Below are 19,376 nucleotides of genomic sequence, written 5' to 3' on the forward strand. Positions count from 1 at the left end.
ATGATTGAAACTGAGAAAGGAGTGAAAATTCCAAATATTGCAATGATGAACGCCTTTTCCGGCATGTACACGGTTTATCTCCCCGCAACATTCCAACATTACTTCTGTTGTGAGGAGATTTGCGTGCTTTTTTGGTTTCAATATTCGAAGAACAAGGCGATTGGCTATCAAAACTTTCAAATCTTGGATGTCGAGGCGTTTCTGCGAGGTTAATTTTAACGATCGTTTGATTAGCTGTTGGGTTCTTAGATAGTGATAGCCTCCCAACTCGGTTTCCGATTCCGTTTATTAAATATTTCAAAAGTATTTGAAAATTTGTTTGGTTTTTCTTATCTTCTCAACCTTCCTCGAAACGAGGGAAGCCTCTTCAACATATTTATTCCTTCAGCGACTGGGCAAACCTACATATGTTCACCGAGGAAGCCCAGCACAGTCTTGTATCCATTCTCATACTCCTTGCGAACCTCGGAATTCTCCAGATCTGATCTCGCCGCCATCCAACCGTGTATCTGCGTGCTCCACGTTTCAACATGGTGCGGGACCTTGAGGTTTTTCTCAAAAGCGCTGACTTCGTTAGCGTCTTCATCCTTAGACGCAAGCAACGCCATTGGGATGGTGACGTTGAGTGCATCTTTGGCATCCAGCATGGCCGGATGACATTGAACGGCAGCCTTAAAGGGTGTCTCCTTAATGGAGGCCAACGTGGTGATTTTACCGCCCCAGCAGTATCCAAGGATAGCCCAAGCTCTAAACATCCCTCCCTCGGTCAGCTTGTTAGCTTCTTCGAGGACGCCAGGGATGCGGGAGAGGGTGTTGGACGGGACAGCTTTGGTTTGAAAGAAGTCGTGTAGCTTCTTCTTGTGCTCGTTTGTGGTTGGTGGGTACCAGGCAATGTCGGCGGGGCTGCCGTCGAAGAAATCGGGCATGAACACGCGGTATTTGCGGTTGGGATCCGAGGTGGCCATTATGTCGGCACCCTGGATGGTTTGCGGGAAGAAGCCGAAAATGTCTAGTGGGGTTGGACATGTTAATCGGGGAAGAGGTCAAAGTGAGAAAGTATTTCATCTCGAGTTTCAAATACCGTAAATGACTAGGATGGCCTCGGTGGCATTTTCAGGCCCGGTGACATCTAGATGTTATCAGAATGCATGAAAATCAACCAAGAGGGGGAGAGTTTGGACCAGGTTCCGCGTAGGGAATAGACTTCACCGGATAGAGAACGCACAGGTTTTCATGCCATTGATCGTGTGATATTGACCTTTCCCTTCGTAGCCTTTCGAGATGACGGGTGGGATACTGCAAAGAGCCAACACGATCAGCCGGATTTCATATCAGGACCCAATGAAAATATACAGCAACGGCTTACCAGCAACAGGCTTTGCTATATTTCGACATGTCGGCGGTACGGCACGTATAGCGAGATCCTCTCAACGGACTAAAGTATTTCGGTGACGGTGATAGGGGTCTGAATGAGCAGCCTAGAGAAAATTTTAGAAATGTCTGAGGTCTCATTGAAAGATGAAGTATCTCAGTTTCCTTTCAATTCTCGGGATAAAAGATGCTATCTCGTTTGTCGGCGTTATCATCGTTCGGCACTTCATGTGTGCCGTGGTCGGAATTTGTTCCCGGCCAAGTCCAATGGGCGGGCAGCCACCTTGGCAACTTAGTTACGTCATAGCAACATGTTAAATTAAACTATTTTTCCTCCTTGAACCCCAAAACCGACCATCCCAGGGACACGCTGTTGAACTGTCATGATAGCGACACAGACGCACAGCAGAACATCCGTGCCTCCCGCCGCCATACTGCTATCTCTAGACCCTTCATTCAAATGTCAAATGCGCATCAATCAATGCGTAGTTACCCAACCTGAAATTTTCCCTGTTTAGAGTTTTATGAACTATCCAACCCGTCACAATGAAACGGCCTATCTATGCTACATATATGGCCTTACTCAAGAATCAACCACATGAAAATAAAGTTAGTCCCCGTAGATGCAGGGCTGTTATCATTAATGTTATGCGGTGCAGTCTGCGCGATCTTGAGCTTACACAGGTACATGAAGCATCCCACCATCACCCTTTATCACCCTTTTTTCGATTTACCGTCCATCTCTTGCCAACAGCATGTGGGTGTGTTTAAAATCGTGTCAAAACCGTGTCGTCACTTGGTGGCGTTACGGAGGAACAGTGAGGCGAGTTCTAAATTTGATATCAACCAGGAATACATGGTAAATATGCATTGCCATATTTAATACGTTTCTCGGAATCCAGCCCTCACGGTTGCGACAATCGAGCGGTTTCAAAAGGGGCTATTTGAAATGCGCAACCTCGGCAACACTTATTTAAACAAACCCAGAGCTGCCAGCGGCAAAACAGGCAAACTTATTGATCCAGTCCTCATTGCAAGCAGGGAGCATTGGTGAAGGATATTCCGTTTGGTAGCAGTGGAGCTGCTTTCCTTGAAGCTATATACCTAAGAGCAAGAATTAGCTTGTTATGAAAAGCTGGTTGTCAGGCTTGAGAAGAAAAAAAAAAAAAAAAAAAATCCGTGTACGACCGAAGGTTCTAATATACTTTCGTTTATGGAATCTGGAGAGAGGGTTGGACAGATTAAGTAGGAAATAGCCTGCTCGAACAAGGAGATGAAACGAAACGATGGTTAACGAATAGAGAAGAAATTATAAGCGGTTTTGTCCCTGTATTCCTTGAGAGGATGGGGGAGATGGATGTGGGTTAACACCAGCCAAGCTGTTGGGATATGTGTTCTTCTCCTCAACCTCATGGACTTTCAACCACTAGCAGATCAATTGGCGTTCAATCAGCACCACCAACACCACCAAAACCTACTGTTCTCGATATATTATTAATAGCCGGTGGATGGGATTTTGTATGTACTGTACAGTTTCATGATTGGCACCGGGTTGGATCGCAGTATCGCTTGTGGACTACCCTACCCTCCCAATAGCTTGACAACCCAGAGTGAAAAAGCTCTCCCAACTTGGTAAGATTTGTTTGCTTTCTCTCGTCTTATCCCGGAACTTTCCGGCTGACTCATGTTGGAAGGACTCACAGTTGATGCTTTATTATTTTGTCCTGAAATGTGGACATTTGCCTGAGCACGATAATTCTCGACGGGACATGTATCTTGCATGCTTCCGAAGTTTTCATCCCACCAACTTGGGCCCTAAGAGGCATTCTTGCTAGCTTCTAAAATTTCACGTTGATGGCCGTGTCATTTCCTGCTTGGGGACCCGTATTTGGGACGAGCTGTGGGGTTTGTTCCGCACGCTAAGGATTTCATCTAGTTTTGTGCAGTTCTGGATTCTCGGGGCTTGATTCAGTCCAAACTAAATAGCTCAAGAAGTCGGAAAAATCAAATCCTACAGAAGTGTCAGATAAATCCGATGATATTTTGACAATCGATCCTCAAGCCCCTCTTTGCGGAATGTGGATTGGATAGGAGGTTGTTGGCAGTATTCCCGGGATGAAGTGGAGTATAATTTCCCTCCAAGACTTTGAAGGAAAAGGGTAAGGATGAATTCCCTTCCTGAAGGTACTCAGAAGCGAAAGTCCTTCGAATGGTTACTTCAGCAGCTCAGCCCATGGCCTGGTTTATACCCCCTTAAACAACAATTGTGAGTAAAGAACTTATTATCTGAAAACTGGTTCCTCATCTAGGGTCCATGCAACAAGTGGCCGTGAATTCATAGTTGGAATTATCGATGAGCCATTTCCCTCCCGCCCCGGAATTGCAGAACGGTGAAACCGCCCATTTTGCGAGCCATGGTACTGGTTATATTGAGGCTTATTGGGGTTGGCTTTTTCATTGCAGTATTAGCCTTCCCTAGTAGAAATATGAGAACGTTCATTTTTGTATCGATTAGTTTATACAGGTGTGATTTGCTTTCTCAATTCCCCCAGTTACTTTAATGAAATACTCCTACTCGATCTCAAAGGACGTGCATTCCAATAATCCACTACTTTATTGTATTCCAGATTACATCCCTGGGATTGTTGCCGCCGTTCTATTTCATATGGCCTCATATTCTTCGCGGAACCGATTGCGAAACCGAGTTGGTTAGAGAGGCGTACCATCGGATGGTACCTCGTGAAATGTCGAGGTTCTTGATGGTCTAATATTTTTGACAATAGAATTAACGGGGCCGATTGATAGAAATGGACTTGTTATGACTTGACTACTAGTGACTTTTGCGGCGTGGGTATCCCTGAGCTTTCTTCGGATACAGTTTATTTTCCGTGCCGATGCTAACCTGGTGGTAGTTTTGTATGCAACAATTGCATGATTTAACATCCATGGATGGTTGGTGGTGGGCAAGGGTCTTTTGGAATTATACGTACATATATCATAATATCCAGAAAACTTTTCTATCATTACCCCGTTATTTTACCCTATCCAAGAACCAAAGGTGAGATATATCCGTTACCATTTCCAACTTATCCCTATACCTCATGCATGGCTGCTATCATAACTCCCTCTCCGATACCATCTCGATCTGCTATAGCCATATCCCAGTACTCTTTCCATGACCATCTTCGTCCTTGGAAGTTCGGTCGGTAACATCGAACGACAACCTTCTTTTACACAAGTGTTGTACTTGCTTTCTACGTTGTCAGATATAAATACTACATTTGTTCGTCCGGTCCTCGAACGTGGAATAGAGTATGGCACAAGGCTCTTGATTTGGGTCATGGCACATCCCATCGAAGAAAGCGTGGTTGGTGCCTGTCTGGTGCTCCCATGATGATGGCCATGGCCTGCCTGACTGATGAAGTGAGTTACGTCACGTCTAAATGACACTGAATGCGAGTGTTTCCGTTTGATTATCATTGCGGGAGAGATGGATCATCGATAGAATGGCAGGTACTCCATAGAGGGATGAGCTACACCTCTGCTGACGATTTGCATCCAGGCCGGAATCATACACAGACATCTGGATACACGAAATATCAATCTACCATTTGCAGCATTAGCAAAGAAAAGTAAGAAGCAATGAAATCGTATCTTTTCATGCCGCAGTTTGCCATTACCGTTGAATACTCATAACTTTCATAGAACTGGAAACTAGTTGTACCCCTATTAACATCCAACTAAAAATCCATATCGGACAGATGCTGAGAGAACCAGCTACAGTTCGGGATTATCATAACAATGGGAATGATTTCCAGAGTTGATGTGAGCAAGGAATTCAACAGCTGAAATATGAACACCAACAGAGGATATAAAGTTTGAGGAGATATCAGAAGGCCATCTCGCTTCCAATTTTTTTTTTTTTTTTTTTTTTTTTTTTTTTCAAAACAGTTTGCACTGGAAGCTGGGCATCCAAAGCTGAAGTCACAAAATAGAAATCCCATGTCCCTCGATCCACAAGAGGAAAAGAGAGGCGAGATCGAAAAGGACATAATGCCCGTGGGCATTTCTCTGGTTGCAGCACATGGCAAACACCACGCGGGAAAAAATAAAAAAAAAAAAAAAAAAAAATGAAAAATGAAAAAAGAAAAGAAAAGCAGGGGGGAAAAATTACAATAGCTAAAGACGAAATCACAAACCCGGAGAGAGTGTGAGACAACGGCACTTCTAAGGTATTGACTGGTTGGACTGTTGACGGCTGAGTCTGTGCGCTGGAGATTTATGATCCTGACCAGGCCCAGTCCGTCATGCACGAAGGGGAGGGAAGGCGGACATGCCCCTTGAAAAAAATTCCCGGAGGGTGGGAAGGGAAGGAGAAGTGGTATGGAGGAAGAAGAAATGAGGAATCCACAACCCTGCGCGCAACAAGCCCCCACGATATAAATTTATAAATAGCATGGTACATCCCATACGATGCATCAACGATTCAGAGATTGATCCAGATGTGGCTGACATCCCCGCAAGCTACTAGTCAGCTCCTGATCGATTCGAAGAATAATAATATGTACTAAACCTTACCAGCGATATGGATCAGATCATCAGGGGTGTTGATGAAACACGACAAGTTAGAGGAATAATAAGCGACAGCAAAAACAAGAGACAGTAAAAGCCGTCAGCATCTCACTTCGTCGTACGGCTAAAGCAGGTGTAGAGAGGTGGATGATATCTTGAGCTACCGATAGATAACGGGATGTTGACTACTTGACAGAGAAGCGCAACTCACCACCTTCCAAAGGGCACAAGAGGATGGTAAAAGTGGCGACGGGGCTTAGAAAAGCTTATTGCATCGCCAGCCGCAGCCCCTTTTTGCAGGGGAGGACGGAAAAAGAGTGGAGCTGGAGTTGTGTTGGGAACCTACACCAAACCGCCCTATCCAATGAACATACGAAACGGAAATAAAGGGTGGGAAATTAATGCTGGGCTAAAATCAGGATGATGGAATCTAACACGTGGGATGGCTTGGACAAGAAATCTGACCGGGTTGGTACGTTGTAACTTGGTAGTTGGAGTGTTGTCAACAGGAGGGAGATCTTTGCAAAACGGGTCGAAAGGCTTTCATCCATCCGTGCACTTGAACAATCAAGGACAGCTAAAATCATCCAGTCTCAGGGGTCATGTTCACAACTCATTGTAATTTAAGATTTGTTTCGAATAAGCAGAGGGATACGATAGTGTCCAAACTTTTTTTTATTTTTTTTATTTTATTTTTTATTTTATTTCAAAGCTGGCGAAGAGAGAACTAGCAAAGAAAAGATTTCAGCTGTTGGTAGTTTTACGAATAATGAGAGGGGACATGTCCCACATCGTAAGGGTGATACAGGTTCATTCTCTTATTTGCTGTTAAGCTTTGAACGATCGGTTGATGTTTTTCTGCATGAAAAGGAGCGAATAGCAGGGCTGTTTTAGCGAGGTCGAGAGGCGAGGAGGGAAGAATATAACAACTAAGGAAAACACGAGACACCAACCAGACTGTCAACGGGTCCACCTTCACTGCCGCTCACTCTTTGCCCCTTTCCTTTTCCTTCTGTCTTGTTATATTTTTCCTTCGCTTCGTACACACCCCTCGCAGGCTCGCACAAGAGAAGCTGATGTTGAAATTGAGCATGGACGGTAAACCCCTGCATATCCTTTCGGCTACTGCAGCTGCGAATAGCGAATAGCGAATTAGGATGAACATCATCAATATGTGAGCGGAGGAAAAAGACTTTTGGGTAGTCAGGTGAGTGTTTAGAAATATCCATCCAGTGCATGGGTACTGGGAACCTTGGTATCTAGGGGAGAGTATATACGTTTTTAGGACTTAATCCAAAAGTAAGATTCCAACGGGATAGATGAACCTATCCATGATTAGGTGTGATAGGAGATGTGTGTTCTGTCAACTCCCCTTTGATCTCGTCGGAATCGACACTGTATGTTCGCTCGAGCCTGAAGGCTCTAAATCTCACGGTGCACGGGAAAGGGGGCCGGGCTGACAGGTTTGACTACCAACGCCTGCATGGGAAATGTGGGAGATATCTGGAAACGGTATTATGAAACTGTTCTGATAGGTTAAACCCGATTATTGGCACAGTTAGCAGAAGTGAAATCCAAACGGCTCTATTATGCTGAGACAAGGTCGAGTAAATCTGCAAGTCTGAATCAGTATCCTCATGCAGATTTAGGCTCAATCTTCGATGCCAAGCATCATTAAGGAAACGATCTGCACTTTGCTGGCTTTTGCTCTCTCCTCTTGCTTTCTATCACCCCTCCACTCCGTTTCCCTGCGCGTGTGATGTGACTGACGTGTATTCAGCTCTGCTAGCAGCAGAAACAACAAACCCTCTTCAGCATTGAATTTACAAACCGAAGCTTCAAGAGCCAGCATGACTGGATGTTTGCTGACCGAATGAAGAGATGAGCGGGTATCATATAGTCTAGATCGCTGGTGAGAGTTTGCTCTTTTGGACCCAGCAGGCTGGTCTGGTGCGTTCTTAGGCTGGGATTGCACAATCAAACCAATGAGATGGAACATCCTTTTTTGAACCAAGCATCCAAGACCACTGGGACCGTCAGCTGCATCTGGCAGGAAAACTAGCCACACTGGCGGGTTGGCACTTGGAAGCGGTTGAATATGGAGCCTCATGGGGGAGGCCACACCCGCAACCTTTGCCGTTCATGTGGCGAGCGGGAAGAAGCCATCTTCATCAGCCAGAAACTTCAAAGCTCGATATCCTTGAATTATTCTCCAGACATCGGATTTCCACACCGCCACGAGCACGGACTCTGTTATGGTATTGGCAATAGCTTCCGCGATAAATAATAATGAGAAGAATCAAAATAATCAAAGCCTGGACAGGGCTTGACACTGTACATGGGCAATGTTTCTTTCCATCCTTTTTCTTTTCTGCATATTTTTTCTGCCACTTTCTTTTGCTGCAGTAGCCGGAGCGATCATAGTTTTAGTGGGGGGACGATATTTTAAAGAGGGCTGGAGGATGATAGTGTAGTTTGATGTTCTGCGCAATAGTTAAATTGCTGCAACTTGGCATAAAATGGAACAAGAAGAAAGTTGATTGTTGTGAAATCTTCTACATTATCATTATCATCATTGGACAAAACAGGGGATTGCTTTCATGTCCATAGAAGAGGAAAGCAACAGCAACTGAATACCTAAACTTGGTAAATTATGATTAGTATTAATTGGATTCTGGCAGTCACCAGCTCAATGATCACTTGGCTCTGCGGAGATGACCAATGGAATCAACCCCTACGCGGTTCATCTTGGGCTGTTAACACGGGCGGTCATCCAACGGGCTGCAGCAAGTCGGGAGAGTGGAGCCGACCAATAAATCATGATTTGAAAAGAAAACAAGCTCATTTGAATTACAGCGACGTTCTCAATTGATACGTGATTGTTACAACGAGAAGAATAGCCTCGTCCTTTTGGCGAGGGGCTATTTGGCACATAAATTGAAGGAAAAGAAATACGCAGTAACTATTTGTTCTACTTTTCTCACTTTCAATACTGCTTGATGGAAAACCGCGATAGAGGCCTTTCGGTGATCACAGCGAATGAATATTGGCAATCACTCTCGATTTAATAATTGTCCGAGTCAATCTCTGTGATCTTTGTTAAAGATTGATGAGGAGCCTACCAACGATATGTGAAGTTGGCATTTTAAGTTGAGCTCCAAATTGATGGTCTCCTGTAAGGTCAGTTTCAAAAAGCACCCATGAGAAAAAGGAAAACAATTGTGAACTCGTTTTTGAAAAGAAACCCCCTATTCACGCTACTTTTGACTTCCATTCAGTGTGCTTCGAATTGCATACTCAAAGAGTTTAAAATGGATGGATGTGTATGCACACGGAGTACGCATCCGGTTTTTTTTTTTTTTTTTTTATGATTAGTTGTGAGGGTGGGGAACTTAATCACCCTGATTAGATCTAGTGGGGGATTCTTTGTTCCAATAGGAACGAAGAGTTGGCAGCCAAAAGGAATCATATATTACATTACACTCCTAAAACAGGGACTAATAAGTGCAGAGTTAAAAAGAGAATGCTGGTAAAAAATGACCTGTGTGGCGTCCAGAGCACCAGCGGTGCAAAGCACTAATAGGGGACAGCCAGTGACATATTTGCTTCATGAGGCAGAGATGGAAGTTTGTGGGGCAACCTAGCAAACATCATAAACGAGATTCAATAGCATCAGGGGCATATCAATCAGTCTTTATCGACGTAAAAGTCACTATTATTGCATGAAAAAATTATGTTCGCTACCGGCATCTGAGCAAGGTTTGAAATCTTAGGCATTTATTACTGAGCTGAAGTGTTGTCAGCCTGTCTCAAGAGACTATTAGTAAGGGGTGGAATGCACCAAGCTTCTCGCCCTCAACCTTGGAAAATACCTAGCTAGGCAGTTTTTCACCTGTTACATAAAATGTATATATTCCTGTGCTGACTTTGACTATGCCTAGTTCAGCCGAGAGAAACCTCTCTCAATGGGATCCGGACATATACATACAAAACTTGATGAGCGAAATTTTGCTTATTTCCGGTTTACGTAGTACAGAAGAAGCCCGGGGGGTTCTGCGTGCTCTCTCCAGACATACTTTGCTCGGTGACCACGGTACACGCAGATGTTAATCCCTACATTCCAAATCAGTAATAATCGTGCACGTTTGGCGCACATATGCGGATTTGTATTTCGTCGTGGGGACGCAGAATGGCACGTTTGTTATCCAAACCCAGCGTTGCTACTAAACATGATGGACATGTGTGGATAGGGTGGAGGCGAGGCAAGATATCGCATGGCAAGCAGGGATTATTATTAGTCCCTCGACGTTCGGAATGTGGTCCCAGGACTAAGCAGCCAAAGGGGAGCGGACCAGCAGACTTAGTCCTGACCTACAAAGTGCCCACTTAGTTAGCCTGTAATCCATCAGATTCTTACGAGCTGAGAGGGCCGGATTGTGGGATATTCAAGCTGGAGCCTTCAGGAAAACGTCAGGTGAGCATAAGTCCCAACTTCGGCGACTAGGCCCATATCGCAATATCTTCAGTTGCAGGAAGAGCTAAAAATACAACTCTTAAAAATAAAATAAGACAGCGAAATCTAATAGTTGTGTCTTGGACGAGCATTGAAGGAGAGACTGGCGCGCGAGAGACATTGTCAAAGCCCTAATCGGAAACCCTAGCCCTAGGTCGAGCCGCATCAAACTTCCAAACATCGCACGCTCAGCCTCACCCATTGATATCTTGACATCTGATTTTTGGAGACAGAAGCTTTTTAAACGGTAAAAGGCGATGGTATTATCCTGGGATGTGGCGACCAATTGTCTGCCCATGAATATGATTGACAGAAGCGATTATTAGTACAAGAACTACCAAAGCTTAAATGTTGAAGAGAGCAGATGTGGCTCGACCTGCTTCATGGTCCGCCTGTCATTCTCGTATTATTACTCCCACGTACCCACTGCTTGAAATCTTTGCCAAACCCCGCTGACAATATCCAGAACTAGTTGGGACCTTAGGCTCAAGGCTATTGATAAATTCTGTCCCGTTATGTTCTAAGTCGTCTCTGTCTGGTTGAAAAGAGGATCATCTGCTGGCCGCTTTTGATACTCTCCTGCCATAGCCTGCCTTAGCCTGCCAGATTGCTGGGGCTTCTGTCACTGATGAGATTGTATAGGATGAGCAAAAACAATAATCATATTCATCAAGGGTTCTGAACTCTGGACCAAGGGTGGTCTCTTGGCATAAGCCATATCGGACTCGTTAGTTTGACAATCAACCCTGTCTGGCGCATGCTGCAGACGGAGCCCCCAGTTCCCACCAAACAGAAACTTGCTCTTGCTCGCCATACGAGCGTCCTCGAATCAAATGGACCAAGTTTTGTACCACTTTGGACGAGTTGCAGATTGCAGCCGCACCGTGCGCCAGCGACGAAAAATGGACAGTTTTCCCTTTGTTCCCACTGGGCTCGTGTCAGAATTTGGACCAACCACCAGCGAGCCTGATCGTCGCTTCTTCTTTTTATTTTTTTTATTTATTTTTTTTATTTTATTTTCTTTTCTTTTTAACCCCGCCGCTGCTTTGAGCATTTTCTTCGCCTCCCCAATGTTCTTAATTCCACCATTTAGAGACTAGTCAAGGGACCGGACGCTTGTCAAGGTTCGTCGCCAGTTAGTCTCTTTTCGTTGGTGCTTTTCCCAGAGCCTTTCGGTTTGGCGAGAGGCCCATCCAGCCTCTCCCGTGACCCCAAAATCCTTAAATGACGGGTCATTTGGAGAGGGGTCATTAGTGGAGGAATGTGAAGTTTGAAGGGGGATATTGCTATGACTGGACTCTGGATTGCTCTGGATCTATCCCGGAAAGCTCAGCACAGCACTTGCATTTTCTCTGTCCCCGGAGTATCCGACTTCTGATTGGAAAACCGCTGGTCATTGAGAGTCCTGGATCCCAAGCTTGACAAAGGGACGATCGCCCAATTTTCACAGTCGAAGTCCCAAGAATCAATCATTCATACCTCCATACGATACCGTCCTTAGGTTTACAATTACCTTTTGTTATTATTATTATTTCCACGTTTAACCTTTATTTGTTTGATTACCGTACCCATCTTCCGCAGGTACCGTCGCTTGCTGCCTCCTGGGTTTCCGGCCTGTGCATTTACCCAGAATTATGAGAAAGTAGAAAAACACCTCTGCACCCTTTTCTCGCCTCTTTTTTTTCGTGTCTCTCTTTCATTTCAAATTTCACTGAACACTGACTGTGACACTTTGCTTCCTTCTTTTGTCCTTTTGTCCCTTTTCTGCCTCTTAACAATATAAGTTGGCAATCCTCACCCACAAACGCGCCAGGCTTGTACAACGTATGCGACGCGAGAGTATAGCAGGAAGAAAAGGGAAATAAACAATTCGACCGGAGACCTCCAGACGGGAGCAGTCTATTCACGGAGGACCCGAGAGCAGATCAAATCGTATTATTATTTCTCTGGCCAGTGATCAGTGATCACTGAGTTTATTCCTGCGCCTCCCGACAGGGAAAACCTGCCTGGAGTTCCAGGGGCTGCTCGAGCTACCCCAAGTGATCGTCGTCTCTCCGCTCCACATCCTTTATCAAGATATAGCGAAAAGTTCATCTCGACATTTTTTCGACGCCGACCTGGAGGAGATATTTCTTGGGTAAGAACTCTTGACCTCGCTGTATTATTTTTTTTTTTTTTTGTTGAACTCAGCTTACTGTGGCGAAAAGACCAACCACACCTGCCTGACCGTGCAATTAACACCCCACACACGAAACTACTCCATTTATCGACGACTGATTATACCTATCGCGGTTCGAAACTTCTTCCGTGATTTGAATTTTGAGTTGGTACGAATTTACCCTATTTATAGCCCTTGTTCCTTCTTTTCCTTGTCTGAATTTCCTACATTATTTTTCACGTCCAAAAAGAGCTGTCGGCGCTACTGTTTTCGAAACATTTCATAATATCAGCTTTCTTGTTTGACCTCTACCTACATCCAATGGAGAGTTTTCATCCAATGATTTTGGCTATTAGCTCGCATCGAGTTCTGTATTAACCATAACCTCACTTCAGGATGCAATTAACTCAACTCGAAACTTAAAGCCCCTCTTCCGAACCTTCATTGATGCCATCTCTTATGCGTTTGCGTTGACGACACTTCTGTATCCCGCCCAGGCCCAATCTCGAGTGTTCGTCCTGAAAGGTTATCATTGCAACTAGCTTCCGACACATATCTTTCGCCAGAGGCTTCGCTTCTTGTACCGATATCGGTTTGTTCAGTCACTTGTTACGAACCAGCACCCCATCTGCTATTTTCGAGCTCTGATTGATCCTATCCACCTCTTTACAATCAACCCAACCGTCTATACCAACACGTGAATTTCTACCCAACCCTTTGGTGTTTGTGGTTGTTGAAATTGGCCAGAAATTATCTATTCCATACTCCAACGGGGGCAAGAACCCCTTACTACTGCTTCCCAAGCACCCATCCCAGGTTCCGAACTCTCAGGGCGGCTAAGCCTGTCACGAAACCTTTCCGTCAACGTGGCGACCCTCGCAGTCCAGCCTCCCGGAATGGGAACGGCGCTTGATGCTCTGAATTCACACCAGCCACTGACATCTCGACGACCAGCTTCAAACAACTTACCAGGTTTCGAGCTTCTCCATCCTCAAGTTTCGCAGTCACAAAAATTTTCCCTCCCTTCAAATACTAACGTACAACAACCGTCTAGAGTTGGCAACCTATTAACCCCACTATCGATCTCATCATCAGACGCCGGATCTTTACCTGCGTTCGCGAGCCATAGTTCTGTCTCATCCGCGCAAGCTGCCCCTTCGTATTCGCAAAGTTATTGGTCAACCACAAGTAATTTTGGTTCTGGTATGGTCAACCAGCCCTGGCCCCAGTCCTTTCCTTCAAGGAGCGAGTTTTCACCACCCTCATCATTGGCAGGTCGAAATACTTCGAGCTCCCCGACCACAGCAGAAAGCTTAACACCTACTTACGATATAAACCATCGTACTTACTTTCAATCCGGCGTTCCTGGCCCACCGACATCATCTGGCCCTTCGCCAGCAACACAGCAGCCTCAACAGACTATGGCGCATATCTTGATGAATGCGCAAGCGACTGCGGCGACGGTACCACCGACTCTACCGGCGCAGAACAATGTCGATGCTTATGGACAGAAACTTCCATCAACCCCGCTTTATAGTGGACCGCAACATACTACCCACCATCAATCCGCTTTCCATCCATATCAGAGTAATGGCGGTTCAGCTATGCACCATTCTAGCGCGAACGGGCCAGTATCGAGGATCTCACCGATCCAAGTTCAGCTGCAAAGTGAAGGACCCCACCAATTAGCCCAATACAGTACCCGACCATATCCATCCTACTCTTTACCTGCAATGAGCGGGCCAATTATGACAAATGTACACAACCCTGGCAGTCAAATGACGCTTATGGGATCTATGCAGCCAAATCTGTTGCCAGCCTTCAACAGCGGCCATGCAGCTGCTATGAGTGGCATGTACAATGGACATCCCCATCATATGCATGGGCTTATGCAACATCCCCAGCCCGACGATAGGCCCTACCGATGTGACCAGTGTTCTCAAAGTTTTAGGCGCAACCACGACTTGAAAAGGCATAAGCGCATTCATCTGGCGGTTAAACCGTTCCCATGCGATCACTGTGCTAAGAGTTTTTCGCGAAAGGATGCATTGAAGGTATAAATTCCCTGGAGCAGTTTCCCCATGATCAACTCCAAAATACTTTCCGTCCATATATCACGTTCCTTACTAATCAAAATATTTGTGTAGCGGCATATTCTTGTTAAAGGCTGCGACAAGGAAAAGGAAAAGGACAAGGACAAGGACTCTCAGTCCGATAAAAACAGTTCTACGACTGCCACCTCCCCAGTAATGTCGCGTAAGGACGGAGGCGCAGGCAACCAGACCAATGTTCGTTCTCATAATTTCAAAGGAAACCAGGATTTGAAATCGCATTCATGAAATCCTGCACTTTCAGTTTTTTATTGGGTTTTATCCGGTGTATACGTGATTTATTCATGTTGCTTTTGGTTTATGTTCTATAGCAGTTTTTCTCAACCTCCACATAATTACAATCTAGCCCCCTTTTGGTCTTAATTTTTTATTATTTATTATTTTTTTTATTTATTTTGAGTTCACATTTTATTGTTGTATTCTTTTCGGAGACAAAACGACAAATACCTCTTTATTGTTTGGAATTTTATAGGGGTATCAATGGGAAACAGGGTAGAGTTGAGGTGTCATTAGGCCCATTTTTATCGAATATTGTTTCCCATAGCCCGGTTTTTCGTGCATCATCTGTTAGTTTATTGACATTCCCCTTTTATCATGCAGGGATAACATTGTCTGTTTGCTTGCAATTCAGCTTCTGTCTATCATATTTAAGGTGTTTGATATCCCTCTTTTTGCAGTCCTAGTCTCTCGTCATGCGCCTTTTAAGCAGCAACTTGTTACCCTAATTTCTGTTCATACTCTGGTCGCATTGGCCATCATTCACAATACCTTTTCCCCCCTGCTATTGGCTAGCTATGTTTGTTCACGCAAGTTCGTTCTGATTTCCATATTTCCTTCATCTCCTCTACGATTATTTTCCAGCATTCTTCTTGTGTATTCTGCTTTTCACATATATGTTCGCCTGTATCGCTATGTAAGTACGTACATTGTGCGCCATTCAATATCCTCCTTTTGGGCGCCGCTGACAAAATGAGAACAACAAGAGAAGGTTATGAGAAAATTACAAATAATCTAAGATATTGATTGATGTTGGAGTATCTTGAGCGTTTTTATATGGCACTTTCTGTGGCTGTTATGATACTTACAAATACTTACAACAGCACACTAGAAACGGATCTATGAATTACCTAGGCACTCAACAATTGACAGTAGGATTGGGTAAACATCCTATTCCATGAATGTCATAAGTGTTTTCAAGTCATTTCCCGGTTTGCTACCGTTTTGTTCTAAAATAGACACTTAACATCCATCCGTGCCGACGATGACAACTCGAAAATCACTTCGTTCCTCCTAGGTGCATAAACTCCATTTTCAATGACGCCAACTCAGATAACACAGACTAATAAACAGACAATGCGTAAATTGAAGCCCTATCATCAGAATGAATCTTATAACCCCTATCCAACCGCCGCAATGCCAAACCCTTTGCGATTTATCGCGGAAAACGACATGGAGATGTTGGTAAACAACTGGATTGATAACGCTTGTTCATGGTAAGAAGCATCGCAAAACGTTCCTTGGCAATATCTGTCCTTCGAACTAGATCTCCAATTAACTCCTGCAGAGTGATTCGGAAGTATTTTGAAACTGCATGGTGCTCAGTTTGTGCCGTTCAAAGGTCCTCAAAGCAATCGGAAATCACAGTCCTCTTTCGTTTAGACTACTCTGTAGTACGGGCAGTGTCCTCTTCCTCCATTTTGCGCCAGAAGCCTGGGACGCCATGGACGTTCTGATAAGGCCAATAAGGGGGCCTCGCGTAATGCACTCTCCATCTTCTAGGCTCATGAAGCTTGTCATAGAACTGAAAACAAGAAAGGACTTCTATATACCTCCAGCCGACATCCTCATTCTCATTTGCAGTATTCCCATCTTCAAAATTTGGATGAACAGTATATGCCCTCTTGTTGACTGGCAGCGGACCCCATCCCCTGCAAAGCAACTTGACGACAGGTTCGGTCATATGCTCGACAGACTCCAGGCAGATATCGTCGATGAAAAGACAGAAATTATATCGAGTTTCGCTGATGATATTTTTACGCAGGACATCTTCCTCCTCACGCTCGGATTCTGGGAGCTTGGGGAGCTTAGCCATCTCCTCTTGCACCCAATGGTTGAAGTGATCGCGAACAACGTGCGACGAGGCGCCATCGAATTGAGCTTTGTTGTCAATTGCAATCAACTCGTGCTGGGCCCAGAGATCTCCGCCGCCAGCCGCAGTCAGGTAATCTTCCATATGGCATCGGATTAGGTCAAGCATGTTCTTCCAGGCATCTTCATCTTTGTAGGAGCAACGGTATACGACGAACCCCCAAGTTTTATCTCTCTTAAGCTTATCGTCTTTGAGAGCCTGATCAATGGACACGAGGGGTTTGGTTTCATCATCCCAGAGGAGCTCGCAGTCGGTATCCCCTTCGCTGCTCATGCTGGCGGTTGGTACTGATGGTGCTGATGGTACTTGTGAATATTGAAAGGATTTTGTGGATTGGGCGATATGCTGTCCCTTTGCTCTAGTTTCTCTTGCTCTCGCAGTTGTCGCAGTTGTCGGTCCTGTTTGTTGCGGTTGCTACGGTTGCTGGCTAAAGGGTATAGATAACCTTCCAGAGCAAGGTAGGCGTAAACAGGGGTTCGTCAAGTGCTGACATGGAGTATGCCTTCGAGCAAGCCTGACGAAGGATATCAGCTACATGCAAGATATGAAATGAATGGTATGTAGCCTCTAGTTTACTTCAGTCAATGGTTAAATATGAAGTAGTTCTATTTGAGCCGGCCAGCATTTTTGGGTTACTATTCTCTACTGTTCTCTACAGAAGGTAGTTGAGGTTTAAGGGGTCTTTAATTAGGAGATACTGATACTCGCCTAGGGGTAAATCCCTTTTTGAATCGTGAACTTGCAGAGGTGAGGTTAAAGTTATGTGAACATATTTGGGTGATTCTAGGCTGTGAGCCCGTATTCAGGAGTGACCAAGTGGACGAGAGACCACGGAATTACCCAACGGGGTTGCCGTTTTTCTTCAGTATGATTAAATCAATTGCAATGGATTGAGGAGGCCCTTTACGATTTGTGCCTGATGGTGTTGTGAAGAATAGTTTACGGGCGAAATATACGATAGTATTACCCGTATCTTCTACGATAAAATCTAGGGTGGTCAGATCCCTAATTCTTAGAAGTTCATATCGGTTCCGAAGCTGTAAGCATGGGACCCGATAATCTCAAATATTCTATTTCACTGCCACCACATGAACGTCTCGAGGACATCGAGGTTAGGGGTGCAGCAAAGTGACTTTTCGCGATACCCTTGCAAGCAATCAGAATAATTTTCGAAATGGTGTGTAGGTGAGCAATGCCTACAGTTACAACAGAAACCATATTGCGAGCAACCTTTGTAATTTATTGTTAGTAAGACAACATGCAATTTCCATATATACCTCGTGTATATAGATATATACCTTGTATTCAGGGGGCAAGTCTTGTTTGCTGGCTTCACCAACTCTCCACATTCTGCACCGGCATCGCAATTGCTGACGCAGCCGTTGCCACGGCACTTGGGCCCATATCTGCAATAGCCATCAGCTAGAATCATCAATTCCGTACCTATGATAGGGAGGTTGTCGCAAGACTTACAGCCACAGCATACACCATTACTACACGGTTCTTGCAGAGCATGTTAGTCAACGTAAGCAAAAGACTAGAGCTGAATCTTATGCTTACAGCTAAGATTGCTGGAGCGGTCGTCCTGGCGTGACAGAGACACATTTTATCTCCGGCAGTGAGAACTGTTGCCAGGTTCGAAGTATTGCCTCCTGTAACTACCGCCCAGGTAAAGGAGGATCTACAAGTGGCTTAAGGGGGGTATTCGTATTTATCCCCTGGCAAAAGTAAGGGGTTGTAAGGAGAAATCGCAAGAGTCAGAGCAGCAGCAGCAGATTGACTGATAACTACAGCTGCTAGAGTTAAACGCGGAGGTCAAATATCTCTAAGATAGCGAAGAAAAGAAGCTCAGAGGGGGTATTCCGGTAAGAAAACAAACAACGACGTCTGAATCATGTCGTCCAAAGAGGTTGAACAGACGCGCGGTCACTTTCCTGGACCACGGCTAGCAGAGGTAAGACCCGCATCATTTCAAGTCTTTTCCCACAGGACTTTTAACGAGCAAGCACCGGCAAACATTAATGGAATGTTGCTGGGAATATAATAGTTAAGAAACATTTGGGAGAGTGCTTATTATCTACGGTATCTATATCATTTGGCAATTTACTCCTCTCTATTCCACCCAACCTTGAAAGACACGTCGCCAGAGAGGAAACTTTCATGTTTTTGGTAAAAAGGAGATTATAGTTGGCAGAAAAAGGGATGAAAAGCAGAATGAAAATCTCGATGCTGCGTAGAACTGTGTGTATGTACCGCGACTCAGATCGCGTTGATGATGGCTGTTGTTGAAGTTCTGATGATGCTGGCTGGATGCTGATGACGAATAATATCGCGGACGTGTCTTCGTTCAGTTGATCCTCTCTTAACATCCGGGAGACGGGAGGCTTATACGGACTCTCTAGATCAGGGGAACTATTGAGTCAGCCATGATTCGATCTATGAGATCACGTGGTCAACTACCCTTTAAACGGCCTACAGGATACAAATCCTGGAATGAACGGA

The 19,376-nt window shown here is 44.8% G+C and overlaps 6 protein-coding genes across 6 annotated transcripts; 1 reads left to right on the forward strand and 5 right to left on the reverse strand.

Moving 5' to 3' along the window:
* Positions 1 to 401: 401 nt before the first annotated feature.
* PAAG_04478 (dienelactone hydrolase family protein) lies at positions 402 to 1,395 on the reverse strand (the record flags this gene model as incomplete). Its single annotated transcript, XM_002793522.2, has 4 exons — positions 402 to 1,009; positions 1,082 to 1,129; positions 1,226 to 1,296; positions 1,367 to 1,395. The coding sequence occupies 4 exons, from the start codon at positions 1,393 to 1,395 to the stop codon at positions 402 to 404; spliced, it is 756 nt and encodes a 251-aa protein (XP_002793568.2).
* A 2,258-nt stretch (positions 1,396 to 3,653) lies between these two features.
* Positions 3,654 to 4,097, reverse strand: PAAG_11879 (hypothetical protein; the record flags this gene model as incomplete). Its single annotated transcript, XM_015847450.1, has 2 exons — positions 3,654 to 3,820; positions 3,947 to 4,097. 2 exons carry the CDS (start codon positions 4,095 to 4,097, stop codon positions 3,654 to 3,656), a joined length of 318 nt encoding a protein of 105 aa, XP_015702938.1.
* A 3,497-nt stretch (positions 4,098 to 7,594) lies between these two features.
* On the reverse strand, positions 7,595 to 8,053 carry PAAG_04479 (hypothetical protein; the record flags this gene model as incomplete). The annotated part of the gene is made up of 1 exon (XM_002793523.2): positions 7,595 to 8,053. One exon carries the CDS (start codon positions 8,051 to 8,053, stop codon positions 7,595 to 7,597), a length of 459 nt encoding a protein of 152 aa, XP_002793569.2.
* A 5,457-nt stretch (positions 8,054 to 13,510) lies between these two features.
* On the forward strand, positions 13,511 to 14,953 carry PAAG_04481 (hypothetical protein; the record flags this gene model as incomplete). The annotated part of the gene is made up of 2 exons (XM_015845283.1): positions 13,511 to 14,668; positions 14,762 to 14,953. 2 exons carry the CDS (start codon positions 13,511 to 13,513, stop codon positions 14,951 to 14,953), a joined length of 1,350 nt encoding a protein of 449 aa, XP_015699509.1.
* A 1,432-nt stretch (positions 14,954 to 16,385) lies between these two features.
* PAAG_04482 (hypothetical protein) lies at positions 16,386 to 17,147 on the reverse strand (the record flags this gene model as incomplete). Its single annotated transcript, XM_002793526.1, has 1 exon — positions 16,386 to 17,147. One exon carries the CDS (start codon positions 17,145 to 17,147, stop codon positions 16,386 to 16,388), a length of 762 nt encoding a protein of 253 aa, XP_002793572.1.
* Positions 17,148 to 17,710: 563 nt separating this feature from the next.
* PAAG_11880 (hypothetical protein) lies at positions 17,711 to 18,365 on the reverse strand (the record flags this gene model as incomplete). The annotated part of the gene is made up of 4 exons (XM_015847451.1): positions 17,711 to 17,862; positions 17,969 to 18,104; positions 18,173 to 18,280; positions 18,348 to 18,365. 4 exons carry the CDS (start codon positions 18,363 to 18,365, stop codon positions 17,711 to 17,713), a joined length of 414 nt encoding a protein of 137 aa, XP_015702939.1.
* Positions 18,366 to 19,376: the final 1,011 nt, after the last annotated feature.

Source organism: Paracoccidioides lutzii (genome assembly GCF_000150705.2).
Source record: "Paracoccidioides lutzii Pb01 unplaced genomic scaffold supercont2.11, whole genome shotgun sequence".
In the NCBI taxonomy this organism is placed as follows: Eukaryota; Fungi; Ascomycota; class Eurotiomycetes; order Onygenales; family Ajellomycetaceae; genus Paracoccidioides; species Paracoccidioides lutzii.